The sequence below is a fragment of the Cloeon dipterum genome, chromosome 4, assembly GCF_949628265.1.
Source record: "Cloeon dipterum chromosome 4, ieCloDipt1.1, whole genome shotgun sequence".
Classification (NCBI taxonomy): domain Eukaryota; kingdom Metazoa; phylum Arthropoda; class Insecta; order Ephemeroptera; family Baetidae; genus Cloeon; species Cloeon dipterum.
Window position 1 is genome coordinate 16,396,413 of NC_088789.1, and position 17,274 is coordinate 16,413,686.

At 38.8% G+C, this 17,274-nt stretch overlaps 2 protein-coding genes across 3 annotated transcripts in view; both read right to left on the reverse strand.

The window, feature by feature from the left end:
- The window catches only part of ASPP (Ankyrin-repeat, SH3-domain, and Proline-rich-region containing Protein), a 110,421-nt gene that overhangs the window by 91,145 nt on the left and 2,002 nt on the right, over positions 1-17,274 (reverse strand). For both annotated transcript variants that reach the window (XM_065489828.1, XM_065489829.1), the window contains exons 2-3: positions 10,386-10,540; positions 2,326-2,467 (exon numbers count right to left, since the gene is read on the reverse strand). In XM_065489828.1, coding sequence (XP_065345900.1) covers positions 2,326-2,467; positions 10,386-10,406 — 163 coding nt within the window. In that variant the 5' untranslated portion in view covers positions 10,407-10,540. The remainder of the gene's footprint in view (positions 1-2,325; positions 2,468-10,385; positions 10,541-17,274) is intronic.
- Positions 5,165-8,489, reverse strand: LOC135944150 (uncharacterized). Its single transcript, XM_065490930.1, has 7 exons — positions 8,471-8,489; positions 8,235-8,333; positions 6,978-7,104; positions 6,520-6,916; positions 5,986-6,440; positions 5,804-5,932; positions 5,165-5,750 (listed from the first exon to the last, which is right to left on the reverse strand). Exons 1-5 carry the CDS (start codon positions 8,472-8,474, stop codon positions 6,390-6,392), a joined length of 678 nt encoding a protein of 225 aa, XP_065347002.1. The 5' UTR covers positions 8,475-8,489; the 3' UTR covers positions 5,165-5,750; positions 5,804-5,932; positions 5,986-6,389.

Consider the following 17,274-nt stretch of genomic DNA (forward strand, 5'->3'; position numbering starts at 1 on the left):
TTGTCTCCGCTCAAAAGGCTTTTGATTGCGAACTGCCACGCTTGATATAATTAATTTTAATTTGTTCGACAAAGTTCTATATTATTTAAAACACGGTCTTCGAAATATTGAAACATTGTGGGATAGTTTATATATGATTTAAAAAAGGTATGACTAATTAATGAACACGTTTTAAAGTGGATTGATACAGAAAAACAGTTTGAAATTTATTTGAATTGTAGACTAGCTACGAAATTCAGGTGATATTGCTAGTTTGAATTAAGTGCGGAAGAAACAGGATATGACAATATGGATTTTGATCCTTGTTACTCATTATTCGCCATTTAAAATCAATAGCAAAGTAACTAGGATCCAATTCGATTGCCATGAGCTAAATTTACCTTCTGGCAAAATATATCAAGATTTTTAATAAGTAGACAGTGCTCATTGCTAATTTATAAGCATGCAAACTTTGGAGCAATTTTTTTTCGGAAATTCATTCTGCAAAACGAGGGAAAATGTTAGCTGATTCCCTACATTTCGACAGTAATCCAGGCAAAGATAATGCAGCTGTTCAGGAGCACGGTCTTGCCCTTTTCTTGGCAGTGGACAATTGTCTGCGGTTTGAATTATTGTAATTTTGCATTATTGTTTAACAGCAGAAATTTTTTAAAAATATGATGAATTTATCACAATTTTACTGTACAGATCCGTTTTAATTTAATAGTCTTGAATTTGTTAATTTTGGGTCTTCTGGAATTTGATCTGCTCTCAGGAGCAATGGGAAATGCTGCCAACAAACTCTTTGATAAAGGCATGGCAGCCGGGAACTGCGCTAGTTCATATTTAGAATCAAGCGCCACCCTTATCTTTCTAATTTGTGTCACATTGGACCTCAGTGTAATCGCCTTCGCAGAAAACAAGTGAGCTGTCGAGTTGGGTATCCAGAGTACAATGGGGGCTAATCCACAAAAGGGCTCTCCACATGTCTCTCTGGACAAGCTCTAGTCATCAAATTGCATGTGGGCAAACCACACCTGCGGCAGAGCCTATCGCTTACGCAGCCTCCCATTTTGCCTAGCAGAGCGTGAAAAGCCTGCCTTTTAGCCAGCCGGCTCAAAACTTCTCTGCGCTTAAAGCCTTGCGTTTTGCTCGTTTTTTGCCGGCGTTGAGCAGAAATTGCTTGAAAAAAATCTCCTCGGCTCACATAGTTTAGCTCAAGTACCGGGATCAAAATGTTTTCGCAGTACGCGTCTGAGAGGATTCGCCAAACAGTGTGGTTTTCAGCAATGTCACAACAATCTCCTCAGTCAGCCACGTTGGTGAGTTTTATGTTTCGCTTTGCACTGTATCAAGTGCTGTTATCTCGTTTCAAAGAGATTTATTTGTTTGCTTGCTGCCTGATCATTTGATACAATTTTGTGAAAATATACGGCATCAGAAACCGCAGTTTACAACTACAAGATCATGTAGTATCTCTAAAATTTAATTTCTAAACTCTCCAACTAAATTTTCATCCCGCAGAGTGCGTATGCCACGTCTGCTCCCCACGGACCTACGAAGCGTCGGACCGAGAGAAGAAAATGAGGCCGAACTATTTGTGACAGCGGTCCAGCACATTGCAATGACAACTCGTGCATAATTACTCAAGCACAGGTGTGCGGCCATGTAAAAGTCACCCTGGCAACGAGAATGAAGCGAGAAACGAGCGAGTGACCCTTGCGGCAGGCACGCAAATTAATGACCGCTCGCTCGTTTGCTACCAACTCGCCTTACGCTTGGGAACTTGTTACAAGGGAGCATGTGTGTAAGTATGTATGTGCGCCATTAAAACGATCTGTCTGAGTCATCGATCTCTTCATTTGTCACCTGTGTGCTGCGTGGGACATGAAGAGGACTGCCCTCATTTCTCATTACATATTCATTTGAAATTAGCCTTAAAAAGAAGAAATGAATGTTTGGGACGTCATTCTTTTTTCCCGATCGATTATTTTACTTTCAATGCTGAACGTACAATTTAATAGGGGAAAAACTAATTATCTCTATATTTATCATCTTGAAAATTTTAGCACCTGTCAAGTCATAATTACATGCGGTAAAATTGGAACTTTATATATTCATTATAACTATAATTTTGCGGCTGAATTGAGTGGAATGTTAGGCAACCCGCACTGAATAGCTGTTCTGCGTCACAGTTTCGCACCCTCCGTAAGGCGTTCATGTGTCTTTATGTTTCGCCTATGTTGTCATTGGAACGTTTTTGAGTATGACATTTTTCAAAAATTTAATTTGAGCTAAACGAGCTGTTGCAATAGCGAATAGGTTTACAGATGAAATTGCACTCACCGCAATCACGCCAGAGCTCCACTAAACAGCAGTCTTCGTCCCCTGGGTCTCTGGTGCACTCAACAAGATCACGGCATGTGGTTTCTGGTGTCACAGGAACGTCCGTTGCTGTTCCGCCTTCACCGAACACTCTGATGATTACCTGAAAAAAAGTTAATATAATTAAAATCAACTGTACCGATTTTGTAGTTATTTTTCGTATTTTTATCACATTTTTTTGCAACAGCAAAACTATTATCAACGCTTAATTACAGTAAAAAATCGCAAGTTTTTGGCAAACCTTCAATTTTAATGGCCATCTTAATCGTAGAAAAACCTGCAAATGCGAATATTAAGTGAGCGAAAATGATTAAAATTTTCAAACCAATTCCGAACCTGTATGAATGGACTTATTTACATCTTTTCTTTTTATTAGTATTTGTTATATTTGATTTTAAAGATTGATTGATCAGACTAAAAAAATAACCTTCGATCTAGATGCTCTACGGGCACGGGCATTCAAAAGCTTTAAGAGAAGCCTGGGCTGGCTTGCACCATTGGCGATCTATCTGCTTCCCTCTTTGGGTCGTGGCTCAAACTACGAACTACGACCTCGACGAATTTGCTTTCTATATCATTCCTTTATGCCGCGCGCACTCGCCGCAATCCTTAATTAATTGACAGAAATTACAAATTGCAGCTCAAGAGGCGTCGGCATCACCGGCGGTGAGTTCACGATCGATCTGTGAAGAGTGATTGCCCCCGTGCAAGTACAGCAATTGAAAATGATGCTGAAAACAAAAACTGGTTTGTGCGTCCACTCCCCATGAATGGAGACGCGCTGGGAAAAAAGTAAAGCGATTGTTTCTACAGCGGTTTAGAAGAGAAAGAATAAAATTTTCGCTCCACAATGCAGCTGCAAATCCAGGAAACAGGCTTTGCGATTGCAGCGAGCGCGGCGCGGACAAAGGCAAGTAGTGAGTTTATTTCCCTCCGCGCGCGCACTCGATGCAACTTTGTGGTACCTTTCTTATTCCATCTCGAGCACGCCGTTGCGGCAGTCGCGCGATTTGAACTTTCCTTTTGTGAAAACAACCGCACAAGAGATGGTTATGAACACGCTAGCAAAAAGTCTCTTTCGATGCAGCCCGTCACTTGATTCATACCTCCGATCAGAACTTTGACCACAATCGATTTTTCTCTGACATAAGTGCGATACTTGGAAGTACGTAGGCTGATTAAAACTGGTTCGCAATGCTCAATAGAGTGCGGGAATAAAATTTAAACAATGCGTAATGCTCATTGTTCTTCAAATGCTGTTTGAGTAGGAATATTACTGTTACGTCGGGCCTAAAAAGCTATTTCAGTTTAAACTGACTGACTGCAACTCAAAGTCAAATTTTGTCCTGATATTTTAAGGATAAAATTTATGTTTAATTTTAAATATATGTCAAAATGTAAAAAATGCGCGCGAAATAGCTTAATTCTATTTTCTATTTTGTTTTTGCTGAGGCATTAGTGATCAAGCTCAAGCGGTACAAGTAGCCGTGCATAAACCAAGGACGATAGAGTTTATAAATGCTAATTACCTTCATATACACGCAAAAAAGTAATTTTTCACTTCAGCAAGAGAATTTTCCTCTCGCATGTCAGCCTTGCAATGAAATAAAATTTGCTCTGCGTGCATATATTGAATGAAACAAATTACCCATAGAATTCATTTTTCCCAAAGGAAATTGAACATTATTCTTCGCATTTCCTTCCAATTGCATTTTTTTAATTTGACTGCGCTGAGAAAATCCTATGAGAAATAAGCAGAGTGTGTTCTTTGATTCAATATTTCCAAGCGCGTAATTCCATTTAATGAAATATGCGCCTCAAGGCTACTATCAAAGCCATCGAATTATTTCTTAATCATTGTTATAGCGCGTAATCACCATCTGCAGAATAATGACGCTGATGTTTCGCACTCCGTTAAGCATACTTGATCACATTCAATTACTGAAATACCTGAAAATAGCTAATACAGAGGCTGAGATTATTTGGAGAGTTGAATTGAAAACTGTGTTCGAGTGACGCTAGAAAAAAAGCAAATTATTTTGTATAAATATCATCATTATGTCACTCGAATAGAAAATTGGATGGGTTCCACCTCTAAGAGAACTATGGTATATCTAATATCACTCGTAATGGAATGACACAAACGCCTTGCTTGATTTTCCCGGCAGTGTTTGATTTATTTAATTTCACAATTTTCTGACGCCGCAAATGCAATCATAAACTCGACTTTTCGCTACTAATGATGATAAAAAGGCGTGTGTACACTCTGCTATCAAGATAAGCAGCCCGCGCGGTAAACACTGTCTTCCTTTCCCGGCACAAACGAGTAACAAGTTGGGCGTGTTCGCCGCCTTGGAGCAATCACTCTGTTTGTCGACTCTATCAATGTAATATGCAAAGCGCGCAGTGCGTGCTCCATCGCAGGATGCGAGTCGAGTTGAATGAAGCAAAAGAGAAATCAATTTATGTTCGGTCAAGCACAATCATTCCTGGTAAACAGGTGCTCGCTCTCTTGGACATTGCGGCTGGTGTTTCACACACTTCAAATGGAGTAAAATCGGTGCATTTATTATTTCATTCTATATTATCTGAGCCCTATCATACAACAGGTTTGCTATTGCTGAGTACACTGCAGTATAGTAATGAGATCCTCGTTTTACTTTGGGGTTTTCAAGTAATATTTCACTAGTTAAAAACGGAGGATAACAATTGGCATTAAAATTTATCTTATTTAAGCACCATAATTATGCACTAGATAATTTATTAAAACAGAAAAAATAGGAAAATAGCAAATACTAACCTCATAGATTTTTATTCTCAATCGGTCAAATACATCAAAGTTTCGAGTTAAAGGACGGACACATCTAAAGTCTTGGTTTGTTCCCAACTACTATTCTAATATTCGAAAATTCTACAATATCATTGAAGCTTCACTTCATAGCTAAGATATTTTTAGAGCTTCCTTCGTATAAATTCATGTGAAATGAAATAGTATCATGATAGAGCAAAAAAGGCATTTGAGAAACTTCTCCAGAGATAAAATTTGAAGGACTTTACAAGTTAAAGCTGGCTGTCAATGACACTACGGAAGAAACTCATTTTGATCTAGAGGTATAGTCATAATCAGCTCCTCTGTCTGCATTTAAATCACTAGTAAGCTTATTTATGGTTCTCTTTAAGAGAGGCATTTTCTTCATCTTGCCCTCTTCAATCTCACACAGCCGATGAGTAACCACATCAAACCCAATTTCTTCCTCAGAGTCATTTTCATCAGATACGTACAAAATTTGAACTTTCGGTGTACTCTTGACCATTTTCTTTTTCTTCCCCGCATCAACCTGTTTTGCAGTTTTCGCAGATTTCTTTTTCTTCTTTGCTGGTCCAGCCTGTAAGTTCATTCATGAACGTTATTGATCTTCAGAAGTGATTATAAATCTACCTTGGCTTCGTTAGCAACGGGTTGCAAGGAAAGGAAATCCCTTTTGTATACACCAATTGGTTTGAAATGGATTTCTCTACTCTCAGATCTTGACGGGGCCTCATCACTGATTTTCACTAGGTCCTGTTCCTATAATTTGACAATTTCAGTTTGAGTAAGATACAAAATTTTGATGTAGCTACCCAAGAAGGAAAATTACTCAGGGCCCATTTTTCAGTCGCTTTCAAAATCTTATCGTCGCAAGTGCCTAAGATGAAGGCCTCTAGGTTGCTCAGATTTTCGCAGGAAATTAACAGCGAAGACACGCAATCATCAACAAGCTCACTTGGAACGTTTTTAAGATGAGCAATCTTCTTCAGGGTTTCCCAGATGTGATTTTGCAAAGGCTTGTTGGCATCAACATACAAATCTCCCATCAATCCAATAGAAGCAACGGCAAATTTTGCTAGTTCCATATTGCAATAAAAACGCTTTGCAAAAGGAAGGAGAACTTGATCCACAACTGTTAGCAGGGCTTCATGAGACGTCGAGGCAATCAAGAAGCATGCATATCGTGAGTATCGGTCATCAGCCAACATTTGGCGCCTTAAGGACTTTTGGTAATACCATTCAGAGCAGGGCAAGCTGCGAGCCAATTCTGAAATCCATTAAACGTGGAAAATCTCTAGTGATCTATTGGGTGGAGGGGGGGGGGAGTGGCAAAATTTATGATTTACCTTCAATTGATCAGGTACTTCTAATTGAAATTTCTGGACGATGAAGTTGCAGTAGTAACACAAACTTCTTGACAGAATGCTTCCGCTCCGTAATAACTCTTTGCTCAACCAGCGAAAAGTGTTCAGGACGAGAGGTCCGGCTTGACAGCCTTTGAGGCACACAAGGTTGCAGAAGAATAGGTAGAATGTCCCAAATTTCTTGGTTTCTTTGCAGACTCTTGCTAGAAATCTCACAACCCTTTCTTGTGAGGAGGATTTCAAGCACACCGGTGCCCAAACAGCCATCATCACTACTAAATCAGACCTTGTGGGGTTTTGCGAAAGCCGTCCTACCAATGCAATCAGTTGATTCTCAAGTAATTCGAATAGGGAGTATTCGGTCAATTTCATCAGGCACCTTGAAATTAGTAAAAAAAATATAGTTATCTCTACATAAATAACGATATTTATTCGCATACTTTGCAAGAAGCTCATCATCAAGTCCAGGATAATCATTTAGTTTATTTGCCATATCTTTCAATGCTACTTTTTTCGAGGCAGTTAACAGCTGGAGTAAATAATTGTAGGCATTGGCTGTGAATTCAACTGAAAATATCGTTGTGTGTTATTCAGTATGAATTTTTACCATTTTTACTAAAGAATTTTGGATGATTATAAATATATTTTAAAACTCAGGAAGTATGCTTAGAAGAACATTTTTCATGTTAAGATCGTGGCAGATGTTTGAGAGGAGTGGGGAGAAAGCACCCCTAAACTCTTCATCTTGTCAGGGGTGGTCAAAATGAGTCTAACAGTGGTTAGTTTTTTCAGTTCTGATGGCTGGAAGCCGAGATTTGGAGTTGGATAATTTTTTCAAAAGACTAAAAACACGAAAATACGACCTCTCCTGGCCAACTGATGGGTTAAGGGAATGCATTATTCCTACCTCTTTCAACCATCTGTTACAATTTTATAACAGCTCCCTTTTATAGGGACCTAATCACGGGGGTTTGAATTATCTCGACGCATACCCATATTGGGCCACGTCGAGGTCCTGGAATTATAATAGTTAGAACCCGGGATTTGAAGTTGAGTGCATTTTATATACACGAAAGATTAAAAAAAATCGTGGTTTTTAGAGTTTTTAAGTTTAATTCCCAGGAAAAAACATCACTCTGAAATTTTCACACATGTTTATACGTGCTTTGAGGAAACATTTTTTAACAGTTTTCACCATTTAAATATTTCAAATGCTGAGCTGCATTTCCAAAATTTTAATTAGACACCAAAATAACGTGATAACCTTTGACCGCAACCAAGGATAATCAAATTGGGTTTTAGTTTAGCGAGCTCTGCGAAAGGAATTCTTATCACACCTTATTTTTAATTTAATCTTCAAGAGATAAGATATACTGAGGATACAAAGTTATAATAACTTGTCTCAAGAAAAGCGTAGAAATAATTGTTTTTTGTGTTTTCAAAAATTCAAGAGTCGAAATAGCAAAGATTGATTTTTGGTGTATTTCAGTTTGCTTGACAGCATGCCAAAGCGACATTTAGTCAGAGATTGTAAATGAATTTTACGGCTATATTTAAGTTCAAGCCAATCATATACAAATATATCATATCACACCGAAAGGATATTAATTAATTATGTACAATTGGCTATAATTGTTGAAACAATGCAAAAAGTTGAAAATTACTATAATAAAAGTTAATGATTAACATCAATTCACCTTCAAACGCAGGAGTTCCAAATCCTTCCATTCGTTTCTTGATGATGTGCAATAGCAACGAATTAGAGAACTGACTCATTGTGGGGTCCCTTTCAAGAGCTACACGTACAAAGGGGTAGCATAATTATTGTAAGATTAAAAATATCATTATCTATTTCGCGTTTATTGGCAGGCACTACAACATATTGCGCTGATTTAAGGAAATCTATATAATTAAATCGCAACGATATACTTACGCATAGCAATAGTAGTCACTGTGCTGAAAATTCAATGCCGTGATGGCAGTGCAAACAACAGCTGACAAAATTTACGACTTGATGCAAAACCGAATTCAAATAATAACTCTCGAAAGACACAAGGGCACAACTCACAACCACTGCTAAAATGAAGTTGCTGATGCTCTTTTTTTGCTTAAAATATTGCTCTTGCTGTGAGGCAGAGACAATGTGGTTTAGATGCTGCGTAGGGCTGCTTCTATCTGTTCCGGTGCAGTGTTGGGACAACTGCTTGCTGATAAGTCTTGCTCTTGAGTGATGTTGTTGCTGCCTGAGTGTGTTAATATCACTGCAGACGACCATCAAAAATTTGGTAAAGTACCACAGTACTGCAAGCTTGGGGAAGGGAGAAGGGAGAGAGGATGCTATAAATAGATAATTAAATAAAAATTAAATTGCTTTCAAAATCAGATCAACCTAAAAAAAATTAATGTTTGTTTTTTATTTTATTGATGAAAGTTATTGGTATTAAGCATATATAAGGCATAAAATAAATAGACTCGCACTTCCCTTGGAATCTTGGCATGAGTATATATTCAGATCCTAAAGAAATTTAGAGTAGGTGTTTTCCTATTGGACCAATTTTTTATTTAGGTCAAAATACCTATTATTGCCTTTTTACAGTGAATCAAAGTTTTGCTATTTTTTATTAAGGTATTTTTCTGAGAATTTTTACTTTTGCTCAGATTTGGAAAAGTAAAAAAATGGAGTCGATAATGTTCTACGTTTGATGCCCAACTACTTGTCGATGATAAGCAACTTCATAGGTCAGGGTCTGTAAATCTGGTCGATTTTTTTTAAATATTTTTAAAAACATAAAATTTTGAAAATCGCCGTAGCGTAGTCGCAATGCACACCTGTCATTGCTGGTGACTCATTTTATTCCTTTTTTGAGACAATCGAAGTCAAAGTTAAAAAGATGGGATTTTTGGAAATGTTGATATTCATTATGAAAATTTCAAGCGGCTTTAACCCACATTGGATTTAAAATAGTTTATTATGACTTTTCGAGGGTTGGGATGCGAACCACCCCGTACCTGGAGGTCATTTTTTAATCAAATCAACTTGGTTGGAAGCATTCTTGGAGTTATTTTTTATATTTTTCGCCTCTCAATTTTCTAGGAACTTAATTATGGAATCAATTTCATTATATCTCCCTCTGTTTAATCATAAAACTGACAGTTTTTTATTATATTTTTTTAAGACTTAATGTGAAAGCCATTGAAAATGAGAGAGTCAGCGGTTAAGTGTTTAAATAAATAATTTAAAGAATTTTATTGTTGATCTAATTTCGTATTATTATTATTTTCATTTTGCTCAATTTATAACAGTTTGTTATTTAATATATAGGATCAGTAATTTTGAAACATGTATATCATTGAAAAAAACATACTTCAAATCTCATTAGTATTGAGAAATCAAATCGATTTGTTCTCTGATTTCAAATCACTCTGCTATGCGCAAATATTGTTTATAGACTGAATTGCGCTGAATTGCCTAGCGATAGACAACATAAAAATATAAGAACGGCGAGGGGAGAGATAATTATAAATAATTCCTTCACAATTACATTAACAATATTCAAAATTCTCTGCTCTGCTCCTCGCACACGCTGAGTTGCTTTTAAAACGTGTGTGACTGCTGCCAGAACACTGAAGGCTAGCTAATTTATTACAGCTCAACTCGGCCACTTTGATCTAGATCTAAAACCAATTAAATCTGCGTCAGGCATTAACAAACACAACAAAAACTCTAAAAGCCCGCGCTCAGCGCGAGTCACGTGTGTGCGTGTGATTTTTTCTTGTGAGTTGTGACGAGCATGTGGGGCCTACATGTGGGAGGACGACAATACAAAAGCGCCAATGCGAAAGCTTACCGGAATGATCGCGGGCTGCATTTTTAGGATGTTAATCACCAGCTCGCGGCCTTGTGGTTGTTCCCAGCAGCGTGATCAATGCAGATGAATATTAAGAAAGTCGGCATTTGGCCCTCTCTCTGCGTTGCTCCGGGGCCGCCGCGGCTGGCGAGAATCTGCAACATCAACACGCGTTTTGTTCAGTCAATCACAATCACCGCACCATTGGCCAATTATGCAGGCGAGGAAAGCGCACAATGGGACACAAATTCATCACAAAAGATATGATAATGGGCATCAAGGTGAAAAGCAGGCGCGCGGCCAAACCTGTTTGCAAGATTTTATTTCGCCATGGAATCATCTAGTCAGCTAGATGATCATCAGCACTCCTAGGAATTCGGCCACTCTCATCTCTATTTCCTTTTACCAGCGAACGCGTTTGCGACAAAGAAAAATGATCGGGCGATAAATGACGAATGGCGATCATCAAAACGAGGCCGGATCGAAACCAGGGATCAGCAATCAAGTTGCGTAGAAGAATTAGAGCCAGTGTTTTTCAATCTTTAATGTAGCTTTTGGTATTTTTAAAATACAGCCGTAAACAGAAAATTATAGGAGATTATTTATCAAAATACGCAAATCAACCAAATTCCTTTTGAACTGTCGGATTAAAGAGTGAAAATCTCCATCGCTAAGAGGATTTCTTTCAATAAACAACCACGCTATTTTCCCAATTAAAGCACCCTAATGACGATTCTCAAAGCAATGGCAACAATAGGCCTAATTAGGCACCTACAGTGGTGCGGGCTTCGCGCCTCATTTCTTTTTCATTATGAGGAGGATTAATTAGTCGGTTCCGGACTGTAAGAATCAAGGTAAGCCGCGCACGGTCGAAAACGATGGAGCTGGATTCGTGTGTGTATGTATTTTCACACAGCTGGAGATAAAGCCTTGATCAAGGCTGCTTCCCATATCGCATTTCTTTCACTCCTCGTCCTTAGTTCATGCTTTGCTGAATAAAATTCCTGTCGAGCCGCAATGTAATGTATAAATTTTCATTTTAGCGTGTTTTACAACGTGCAAGACAAGCCAGTAGTCCGGAAAGCCTCTCGCATTTTATTCAAATGTAGCAGCTCTGGTTTTGTTGTATACTAAATTAAATCGTCAGAGCAATCAAAGGTGGAAAGTGTTTAATTATGTCTAAACCACTCTGGCGTAAAATTGGATTATTACTATTGTGTTAGCGCGCGCGCACACACACACACTTAATGGTGTAATTGTAGCAATTGAATTAAGTGTAATTCAAATAGGCAGCATTTAATCTCGCCTGAAGGTTAGACGCTCTTTGTTAGGTTCATGCATCTCTCTCATCCAGAGTGCACGCGATTGTCTGCATTTTTCAGCTCAGACAGTATTGTGTGCCTCAAGTGTCAGTCGAGCAGCAACTCAATCACAACTATTTCAATAATTTCAAAAGCACACAATGGACGCGGAGCGTGTTATTTGGTTGCTGCTGATAGCCAACGTGAAAATAATTACAGCCAACAATTTGTTTGCTTTTTGCACGCTCCCTCAGGCACATAATGCGGCAGCGATTAAAGCATGACTCCATTGTGTTTCGCGAAAATACACTTTTCATTCTGCAATTTCTTACTTCTTCTTCACCGCCACCATCTGCGCGAATGATACGTCGAAATGAACTTTCCATAGAAATTTTATGTTTTCTCCCGCCGAATGTGATGACTTACTCGCAAAAGCGCAAAAAAACAAACGTGATATGCTCGATTATCTGGGGAAACGGCAATTTTCTTAAGAAATATCCTACGCGGGCCTCCAATCCTCCGAGAGCAGCAAAAAAGATACTGTGCCGTCATTTGCTGATAATGCTTCAGATATTTTTTTACTGCACATTCCACAGCACAACTGAATTCTCCAGTTATAGACTGTCACGTATTTTGAAATAATCTGCGGACAGATTTACCAAATTGGAAAGCTTTTCTTCTTGTGCAAGACTGCGAATCAAATGAAATGAAATTCCCTTGGCTTGAATCAAATGCAATTTTACGCGCCGGGAGAGTTTAACGACCGCACCACGACACACTTTGCAAAGTTGTTATTTCTTCTCTCGACTGCACGCAGCCGATTTTTCTGCGGCTGTCAATCTGTTTCACTCTCTCTGGATTCACGCCTCCCGTGATTACCTTTGGCCTCTCTTCGACGCCAAGCGTGCTAATTCCCAGTCGGTTTCCCTGCAGTGCTTCGATCTAGATGCCAGCAAAACCATTGCGTGCCAACTAACAAGTAACTGTAGAGATAAAAAGGATGCTTTTCAAGAAAACAATGGTTCACTTGAATTGGATTGAAAATTAATATCATTAACGCAGTTGAGAGCGCAATTTAATCAAAAGCAGAGTGTGGAAAAGTGTTGTTTAATTTCAACAACGACAGTTGACTAATTAGTCGGTGGAGCGGCAATTTTGTAGTAGGCGCAGTGACACGCAACGCTGCATCCAAATAAGATGAAAGTAAAGTCTCTTTTCCATAAAATTTCCTAATGCACACGCCGCCTGACCCGAGATTTCAAGATAGCAATATTTGTGTAGGCAGCATCATTCATTATCTCGCGTGACTTTTGCGGCTGAGTAAAGTGTAAAGCCTCTGGCGTGGTGATATTACGTAAAGGTCAATTGCTTCACGGGACAGTAATGGACTCATTCAAAAACATTATTAGCATGCGAGAGCAAAAAATATCCTCATTCATGTTGAACAAGCAGCAGTGGCGGCACTTGGTAATTTATTTATCAGTCCCTCTCTGCGCGTGTGGATTACCCGCTGCGTGAGAGGCAAACAAGAAATATGCATTGGAAATTTAATAACAACCTTATCTCCCAGCATTATGCAAATGGTTAATTGCGGCTGTCATCCAATTGGACCTCGGCATAAAATGCAATCGATTCAAACAGATTTAAAATTGTGTTTTTATATCACATATTGAGCAACTGAGACAGGAGGAATTCATTTGCAGCAAGCTTAAAAATTTCACTATATAACAAAATGTCACGGGTCGGAGGACAAAATTGGCACGAGGTCAATCAAACTCAAAAAAGAAAAGCCAGAAATCAGTCTGTACTTTTGAATTACGTCATACACAATTGCGACAAAATTATCCTTTTTATGGGTATTGCAGGACAACTTTGAAAATCTTTGAGACCTCAGTATTCCATCTCCCTGTGGCTCAATTTAAAAAAAAGATATGCTTTTTAGATTCCAATCAACGAGCCCGATCGAACTGTCACCAAATTGTCAAGGTAAAAGTTTAGTTTCTCGTCATGACAATTTTTTCCTCTGATCCATGACATTTCGACACATCTATTAAGTAATTAGAAAAACTATAACCAAACAAAATTTTAATTTTCTAGAATTTGATTCAATCATCCCGTTTTTAAATGGGAATTTGTTAAAGAACCATTTTTTCACGGAATAAATCTTTACAGCGATGAATTACAGTGACAATATCAATTAAATTTATGAACGTCAAAAAGCATTAAGTTTTTAGAAACATTATAAAGCTTTACGGAGCTCTCCAGACCAGTGACAAAATCCAGAAGCCAACGCCTCTTAATACAAATACATATCACGCTAGAGATTAGATAGTAATGATGTGACGCGTCACCTGGGTGCACATCATTATTTGCTTTGTTTCAAAACTAAACAGAGTTGCATAGAAGCAATTTTGCAGACAAGTTAAGTTCCAAAGAATTATTTAAAATTCAAATCGTAAGAGAAAACTTTTGAATTATTCTTGAAAGCAGTGTAATTTTATACCATCTCGCTCGACTTTCAGAAGTTAAAAGCGTGTTGCGTTGCACACACCCTCATATTTGTTGTTTCGAAAAGTTGGAGTGCGGAGAAAGATGATCGTCACAGCTGTGTTTTGTCAAAGACTCGCCTCTCGCTCTCAGTTGTTGCTCTGCGAGAAAATTTTCATGTGGGATACGCAGCTCATGACTCGCACCATGCACATATAGGAAAGGCGCGCGTGGGAGACGACGGTTTATTTTTATTGCGAGGAAATGTGCTAGAAAAATTGTTTTACACACAGCTATTGACGGTCTAGTCGTCGTTTAGTAGCCTTTTACGACTCTGATAATAGAGAGTTACTCAATTAATGGTGCTTTAATGATGTCACTCCCAGTACGTCTGAAGCAAATAATTTTGAAGCTTCCAACGTGATCAGCGTGATCTGCGTGGCTTGCACATTTTTTGCATATTATTATTTGAGGAAATTTTACGATCCTCATCTTTTTTACAACACAGCTGCGCCGACTGCCGAGGCGTCTTGCGTTACAAAATCACGCTTTTGTTGGGCACCACTTTCTTCCTCCACAAAAACCAAAAGTGTGTAAATCAAGTCGTAAAAAGCGCAGCTTTAATCGGCTGCAAATCCTTGCTTGCATCATGCCTCGCACATCACACACACGAGAATGTATAAAAAGCAAGCGTCGAGAAAAAGTGTTGCTTTTCAAAAGTGCACGCCTATATATTATTTCCACTCAGCGAGCTAAAATAGCAGTGTGTGGTCGTAAATGTGTGTGTTGAAACAACAACACAATATGTGAGCGTAATTTATCCATCTTGCTGCGTGCCCGTGTAATAAGGGAGTCAGCGCTATGTGCCACTTTTCAACGACAACTCCACATTTCATTTCTGCCTATTGATTATTGCCTCTATGCTTTGAGATACATCGCTGATCTTAACGATACTTTAAAAATAAAGTTTAAGCATCTACAAGCTCTCTTAAAAAGTTACAACTTTTAGTGTTCCGCTCTTGGCTCTTTGTATTATTATCTTGGATACTCTATACAGATTTAAGGTTGCTCTTTCTGCAGATCACTTAAGCAAAATAATGAACTTCTACAATTAATTTTTAATACGGTAAGAATAAAAATAAATATTGTGGAACTGATTAGGAGTCATAATGAGGAGTTTAATTGTTAGAAAATAAAAGCGGATGTGGTGCTCCACATTTAAAGCCTAACATGAAGTTGCAAGCATCACTAAAAAATATAGACTCGCACGCCGGCAATGTTAAGCTGCACTATTTACTTAATTGCACGTTTATGGTTTGCTTATTGGCCATAATTCATGCAAGCCAAGGCACCATTCATTTGTCTTGCTCAAGTAACGCCGGACAAGCAATCCATAACACAAACACAAGGCAATTAACTTGAGGAACGTTTGAGAGCAGCAGTGTGAGAAAGGAATTCGGCGACGGAATTAAATGCCTCTTGGCACTTTATTTGCCGTAAAGTGTGTTTGGTAACTGGTGGGAGACGACGAATTGAATTATTTACTAAAACCGTCATAAAAAAGATTGAGCGGCAAATTTTAAGGAGGACCAGTCTGACGGGCTGAGAGCATAAGTAAAAAAGTACTTAGCAAAGAGCAAAGTCTGTTTAAGCCGAAGGTCACATTACCACTATGGATGCATGGCTCTGGTTGCCAAATACTTCTTTCCTGCTCAAACGTACATACCACCATGTGCCATAAAATAACGACTGGTGCTCACAGACCGACTCGGAATAAATAAAGGACTACGCAGATAAATTTTGGCGCGCATATGCATGAAAGAAGTTTTGGTTTCAAATGCGTAGTAGCAAGGTCAAGGTACGGACGTATTTCAGTAATTGATATACAAAAAGTGTTTCTCTAGAAATTTGGAAAAAATCTATGACGGTCACAAAATATAGCCATAAAAGTGAATTTGGTGTAGCATTCTTGGCAGTAAATTTCGAATTATTTAATTCCAGCTCTATCATTTCAGCATTAAATGAGATCAGCGTGGACACTTAAGGAAATTAGGCTTTTTAATGAATTGCCTCAGGCGGGAGAACGAATTTACGACGACCCGTCTCATTTTGTGTGTGTTTATCTGCAGTCCTTGTGGACGTGCTGAAGAAATTAAAAATGTTTTGATGGGCTCGCGTTCAACAGAAATATTTTATTTCACGAATAAAATTTGCAAAAATTGCGAAGAAAGTCGTATATAGAGCCTCGTTAACCAGGATAATAAAGACTTTATGACCGTCCACCAGACGAAAAACGAAACAAGAACGAGGTTTCTCATAATCCGGCTGAGCGTATTCGCGAGTTAAATAAAAAGCTAATCCCTGCCGAAGGGTGGCCAAAAGGCACAGGACGACACAAAAAAGGCTTTTACGCAGGCACAGCGACGCAAATTGCGGCTTGAATTTTGACGAGAGCTTGTCAGCAGCAGACAACGAAACCCATTAATAAATTTCGCGACGAGTAAGTCAGCGCTTTGTATTAAGGGCGGGCACGTCTTGGAAGTGGCAACGAGTTCAAGGCTGCGTGTGCCTTTGCATCCGCAGATTCCACCGGACCGCTCTCGGAAGAAATTCGCCGAACAAAATTCAGAGTGTGTCATTTTTATAGCCACTTCAAAGAACACATTCTTTGCCGGCTTTTTGCGCCTGTGAAAAACGCGACTAGGAATGTGCGCGTCTTTTGTTAGACGAAGCCGGTGTGTAGCATCCTATTAAAATTCGCATCTCTTTGTTTGCAACGTGCGTTACTTATCTCCGTGAATGGAATGCGCCAATTGAAAGCGCCGCGTTTTTTCTTCCTCACTCAGTTTTGATCTGCTTGGCCAAGGTTCTTTCAATCCTTTAGCACCGTGCTTGCACAGGCCGAGCGAATCCTTGAAAATACAAATACCAGTTTATGCACCCCTCGGTCTGGTGGAACCGTAGAAAGGTCTCGTGTGTCTTGCCCACTAGACTGTCACAGAGAAACCCTTTAAACGTGAATGCAAAACGCGTGACGTGAAACTCTAGTAGTGAGACAGCATTGAAAAGCGCATTCAGGAAAAAAACAATGAGAAATTGAT

What these genes read in the sequence shown, in the direction of transcription:
- LOC135944150 (XM_065490930.1), bottom strand. An exon ending in GATGATGAGCTTCTTGCAAA is followed by an intron (nt 6,917 to 6,977) that starts GTATGCGAATAA and finishes ACTAATTTCAAG; the next exon opens with GTGCCTGATGAAATTGACCG. An exon ending in AAGTACCTGATCAATTGAAG is followed by an intron (nt 6,441 to 6,519) that starts GTAAATCATAAA and finishes AATGGATTTCAG; the next exon opens with AATTGGCTCGCAGCTTGCCC.